The sequence below is a fragment of the Mus caroli genome, unplaced genomic scaffold, assembly GCF_978045245.1.
Source record: "Mus caroli unplaced genomic scaffold, Mus_caroli_1 scaffold_18, whole genome shotgun sequence".
Classification (NCBI taxonomy): Eukaryota; Metazoa; Chordata; class Mammalia; order Rodentia; family Muridae; genus Mus; species Mus caroli.
The window spans coordinates 27,276,162-27,282,161 of NW_028227273.1; the positions used below are offsets into that span (position 1 = coordinate 27,276,162).

The window sequence follows — 6,000 nt, forward strand, 5'->3', positions numbered from 1 at the left end:
GGAAAGAAAGATGGCAGGAATGGCTAGAAAGCAGGGATGCTGCGAAGGGAGAATCTCTTCATCTGGACCTGAGACAGTCACCAGTTCTTATAAGTTCTACCTGTTATCAAAAGGGTGTAAGACATTTCCTGGTGATTCCTTGCAACCAGCATCATGGTTATTATACGTGCATGTGTGTGCATGTTCACGGATGGATGCACATGCGTGTTATCATAGCACACGTGCAACTTACTGGTTCTCTCCTTCCATCATGTGAGTTCCAAGGATGGGACTCCGGTCATCAGGTGGGGGGGTGGGCAGCATGCACTTCATCCACTGAGATACCTCTGTGGCCCGGAATGTCCTTTTTTTTTCTTTTTGTAAATTAAAAATTATCTATTCAATTTTCAATGTGTCCTTTAACATCTTTATGATTGCAGAGAATTGCTTAAGGTTCTGGCAGGAAATTATGGAACTGTGGGGAAAAAATAATTTCAGGAAATACCTTCAGGAATAAGAAAAGCTGGCCTGTCTATAAATCGCCACTGATCTAAAGGTGATATTACCACTAGAGATTGAAGAGATACAAGAATTTACCGCCCGCTGAGTCAGCAGATCAGACAGCACAGATAACTTCTGGAATGAAGGATTGAAACTTCAAATGAATGGCTTTTTTTTTTAACGTGCACACAATCCAAAATCACGATGCTGATAATGCGGTGGCACGCCTCCGCCACTGTTTCTGAGTTAACACTTGGAGATAAACGCTTACCTAGACAAGAATGTTATCGTCCACTAAGCTCCACACTGCTCCCATTGTCTGTGCCCTCCCCCTGCCCCTCACCGCAAGAGTGGGAACCAGTTAACCCGAGAGAGAAAGCAAGCGCTCCTGACCCGGCCTTGACAAAACAAAGACCAAGTGGAAGGGCTCTGTGCTATTTATTATTAAACACTTACTGTGAGCACTGACTGTCACCCCCTCATATAAAGGGGGTGGGGGGAATGCAATGAACCCAGCTGGTGTGCGGTGCTTTATACTGAGTAGCTACCTGACGGGCATGCTCCAACAGAACCAAAGTTCATGACCTTAACTAAACTTCTAGGAAGGAGATTTTTTCCTGCTCATTAATTTTGCCATGCATTGATTACTTGCTTGTCTGGGGGAATGTCTATTATTATATTGGAAAAGAAGCGGGTTGAAAAAAAAAAGTCCCTTACAAGTGTGTAAATAAGCTGTGTCTATCTGCCTTGGGAGCCCAAGGTGTGTCTAGCTCATCCACACACTCCTGAAGAGCAGAGCTAACAAAGACTTCAACTCAGGCCTATGCTGTCGAGGTTTTGCTGTTTGCCTTCCATTACTGTTAGGACTCACAGTGAAGACTCAGACTTGATTCATTAACAATAACTTCTGAAAGAGCTGAGTTACTCGGTGTCTGCCGTGGAGTAGCAGTGACATCATCGCGTCTGAGAACTTACTAATATGTACCCTTAACGGTCAAACTGAATCATGCCAGGACTTCCTTTCTCTGTGCCAGAAGTAGCCTCAAATATGCCCATCCATTCCCTATGTACAAATGAAGGGGGAAAAAAAAGGAAGAATAAACAGCCCTTTGAACAGCACTGTTAGCATTGTTATAAAACAACAATCCTGTCTTAGAATTTAAAAGGTATAGAAAGCCCTGTCTGATAACACCTGTCTGTCCAAGATGGGTTAAGATAAAAGGTCACCACTGTAAAAGAGCACACATTAGTAAAGGGAATATCAAAAACTGCTGGAGGTACACGGAGGTAGCTCATACGGGGTGGGCAGTGTCATGGTGTGGTTCATGTGTCTCCTCCGTTAGCCATGCTTTAACTACAAACCATCATCGATCCTACCAAAGAAATAACTTTCACAAACAGCTCGTGCTCAAACATTCCAAGGAGAGACCTGGTGCTGGAAGGACAGCCGAGAAACAGCAGGCGGTGGCTGTCTTGAAAGGCAATGGTGGACTCCATCACCGGCCTTTTTTCTATACATCCTTAAGTGCGTTTTTGTAACCCTGGAGTTTGGGGCAGAGGGTATGGAAGGCTTTCAGGTCTCTAGCACCCAAACTGCAGACTGGGGGAGCATTTTTCAGTCTGTGTGCGTAGACACTGGTGAGCAGTGAGCGGGTATAGGTTTGCCCAAGACCCTCAGCTGTGAGACAGTAGGCCGGGGTGCATTCCAGCTTCCTGGGCTTACCCCAGTGGGATACAGCACCATGGTGGCATTTGTGGACACCCTGAAAGTGAGGGGATGGGGGAACAATTTGAGTTCGTAAGGTGGTCCTAGGCAGGGAATAAGGAGAGGTGGGGTCATAACATAGAAGAAGTGTGCTTTCTTGTGTACCCAGAAAGTCAACCCGAGAACATCCAATAATACCACAAGGAAGTGGAGGGAAAATCCAAGTAGAGAAGGCAAGTGTTCTTAAGCTAGTCTTTCCACTGAGGATGAAAGATTGGCCCCCACGAAGGTTAAGGAACAAAGTCAAGGCTAACCAAAGTGACACATTTGAGCAGCCGAACCTAATGCAATTTAACTCCAAATATAGACTTCGATTTTTTTTTAACAGTGTAGAGACAATATGGTTTGGGAAAGGGCCTTCCCCACATAACACTGTGAATCATCATCATCATCAACAACAACAACATCATCATCATCATCCTATACAATGTTTATCACAGCCTAGCTGTATTTCATGCACTTTGGAAACCTTTTTCTACATTAGCCCAGTTAACCATGAATGTACCTTCCTGGAAGACATGATTACTACTCGTATTTTACTAATATTGAAACTCAGCCACAGAGAACATCAGTAATTTACCACGGATAGTGGCCTATGACGCTACAGAGCTAGGTACCTGGAGGTGGAAGGTGTTGCTTGCATTGCTTCCCAGAGAATTTGCTGTAAGTGATAAAGAGCATCCACAGGGCCTCATGAACAACCTGGAGCTTTGAGCATCGTTACAATGAAGTACGTAAGCTACATGCACACTTCATCTTCCAAGCTTAGGAAATAGCACACTTCCTAAGAGCTACACAGGACACTCTGTCCACTTCACACCTTTCTGGCCTTAGTGTGCTCACTACACATACTGAGTAACTACAAAGGCAGATCTCATACATAATGTCTAGGAAACAGGCAAAAGCAAGGTGGGAGTGCAGGCTTTGTGGGGAGAGGGCAGAGGTGTCTTAATATGGAGACTCTACTGTCTAACTGGTACAGTAACACCTTACTACCCTGCACTTAGAAAAGCAGGCGCCGGGCGTGGTGGCGCACGCCTTTAATCCCAGCACTCGGGAGGCAGAGGCAGGCGGATTTCTGAGTTCGAGGCCAGCCTGGTCTACAAAGTGAGTTCCAGGACAGCCAAGGCTACAAGAGAAACCCTGTCTCGAAAAACCAAAAAAAAGAAAAAAAAAAAAAAAGAAAAAAGAAAAGCAGGCTACAGAAAAGGAACTCCATTTGACTAATTACCTGCTAGAACTTAACACGCCACTTACCAAATTGAGCGTTCTGCTCTTAGATGTTTTCCAATTGAAATAATCAGCTGTGAACTTAGCATGTCATTTTAAGAAACACAGCAGCTTGGATTTTTCTTTGGGCTGTGCTAGGTAGAGTTTGAATGTACAGGCTGGACAAATGCTCTACCACAAAGCCATACATACCCACAGTCCTGGAAACAACCCTTCTTATCCAATACTTAGAGGACATTTCACTTTAAAGGTTACATTTCAGCCCAGGAGTCAGACATTGTTAGTAAAGCAATCCCCGCGGAATAATAGGAACAGCTAATGATCAAATGCTTTTAGATCCATGATCAGTTTCAAAATTGTAAACACCCCACTAGGTGTAGTCACGTGCTTGTACTCTGAAGGCTGAGGCAGGGGAATGACTTAAACTCATAATTCAAGACCAACCAGGGCAACATCATGAGATCCAGGCTAGTATACACACACACACACACAGAGAGAGAGAGAGAGAGAGAGAGAGAGACAGAGACAGAGACAGAGACAGAGACAGAGACAGAGACAGAGACAGAGACAGAGACAGAGAGAGAGAGAGAATCATGCCATTTCATCAGCCATACAGGGAACAAAACTTTCCAGGATACTCATTAGGAAAGCTGTGGGTTGGCAAATATAGACTAGATAGGAGCGATTCAAAGGCCCTGCCTGACGTAGCTTTTCTGCAGTGTCTCAAAGCAGGAAAGCCCCACGCAGTCCACTTTCTCCAAACACCATTCATAACCACCCAGGCCAAGCACCCAGCCCTCAGGGGAACGGAAGGCATTCAGAGCATCTCCTCAGTCTAAGACTTTCAATGTCTTGAAACAATAAACTGAGGCAAGCTGCTTTCTCCACCCTGTGAGAACCCTGATTTGGTCACTTTCAGCAACCTCACAGGCAGGAGTTGGGCTCTCAGCGTCAAAGGCTTCCCTCCCAAAGGCTGGCTCTTTTCTTTCCCTGATAACTATGTAAATTCCCCTCTCCCAGCCCCCGCTCCTGAGCTGAGCAGCCGCCGGGCTATTCAAAGCTGCGTTTCCAGCTCGGTCCAGCGCTTTCATCATGAATGCATGAATGAATGGGATGCTCATAGCCTGCACAGCTCACGGCTCTGCACAATGCCCAAACACACATTTTTCCCACGAGGGCATTTCGAGTTCGGCCTCCTACTTTTAACTTGTGCTCCTGGAGAGCAATCTGTGGGAACACACTCAATGTCACTTGTTGCATACATTGAGACGTTTTCGACAAACATTTGTGACCATCTAGCAGGGGCTTGCAGATAACTCTGGGTGGCATGGTATATTCTCTGTCCCTCCACCTCCCATCTCTAGTGCCCACTGGAAATTCACTTCGGGTTGGCTTCTGTTCTCAACCTTGTAAAGAAAGCTACTGATTCCAAGGAGAGACGACACACTCACTGTCCGACCTTTCTAACCCCTTACGCCACACGTAGAGCGCATGATTTAAACACGCGTGGGGAGTCTATTTGCTCACTTTACAGAGTACACAAAGAGCACACTTGAGAGAACAAATTTGTGTCCTGGACGCCATATGCGGGTCCCAGTTGCCCAGGACAGCTGACCTTGGAACCCCTTCTCCATCAGTCTTTTCCCGCTAGACCACCCTGGATGCTAGTGCCCCAGAGGAGCCGGCCTTTCTCCTTCCATGGTCTCTCTCTGCAACACAGGACAATGAAGTGAATGCCAGAGAACTCCGTTCCCATTCATTCCGGGAACGCTGCATACAATCAACCAACCCGGCGGTCTCCGGCCAGTCCGCAGCCACTCAGGCGTTGGGTACGGAGTTAGTGTCCCTTCTCACGTGCCGGACGCTCCACTCTTGCCACCCACTGTACTCCTGGATCTCAAGGTCCCGCTAAGCTAGAAAGCAGGTGACCCCTGGAGTCAGAGGAAACCAGAGCCTAGAGCTCCAGGGAGCAGCCAGCGTCCTCAGGGAGGCGGCTTCCGCTGGAGTCCCTGCAGCCCCGTGCGGCCCGCAGCAGGTCCGCGCTGCGCCAGGGTGCGTGCGCCCATCCACAGCCCCGAGCGCCGCGCTTTGTCCCCTGCGCCCGCACGCTCCCGCTCGCCAGTCGGCGGGTCACCGGTGTTCCCGCCGCGGAGCTCACCTCTCTGCTGGCTCCGCACGGTGACCCAGAGCACCGAGGCCAGGAGCACCAGGAGCGCGGCTCCCGTGCCGCTGCCGCGCATGTTGTCGCCGCCGCTCCCTGCGCTCCTGGGGAAGGTCTCGCCCGTGCTCGCTCACAGGCACTGCGCGAGTGTGCTCTTCCCAGCTCGACCCTGGCCTGGTGCGCAGGCCCTTCGGACACACCCCCGCCTGCCTGGCCGCGCCCCGCCCCTGTCCTACCCGGGACCTCCCCCAAAGGCGCCCCGCTGCGCCTAGGTCTGTCCTCCAGGGGGAGCCCCGCCTTGCCGAGTCCTTCCTAGGGGTCTCTTCCCAAGGTATCTGTCCTGCCCATGGTGGTGGTGGCGGGG

General features: G+C 49.0%; 1 protein-coding gene across 1 annotated transcript in view; it reads right to left on the reverse strand.

Moving 5' to 3' along the window:
• The window catches only part of Lama1 (laminin subunit alpha 1), a 128,318-nt gene extending 122,536 nt beyond the window's left edge, over positions 1 to 5,782 (reverse strand). Inside the window, exon 1 of the mRNA XM_021186178.3 lies at positions 5,634 to 5,782. Within this exon, the coding sequence (XP_021041837.1) occupies positions 5,634 to 5,715 (82 nt within the window). The 5' untranslated portion in view covers positions 5,716 to 5,782. The remainder of the gene's footprint in view (positions 1 to 5,633) is intronic.
• Between the last annotated feature and the right edge of the window lie 218 nt (positions 5,783 to 6,000).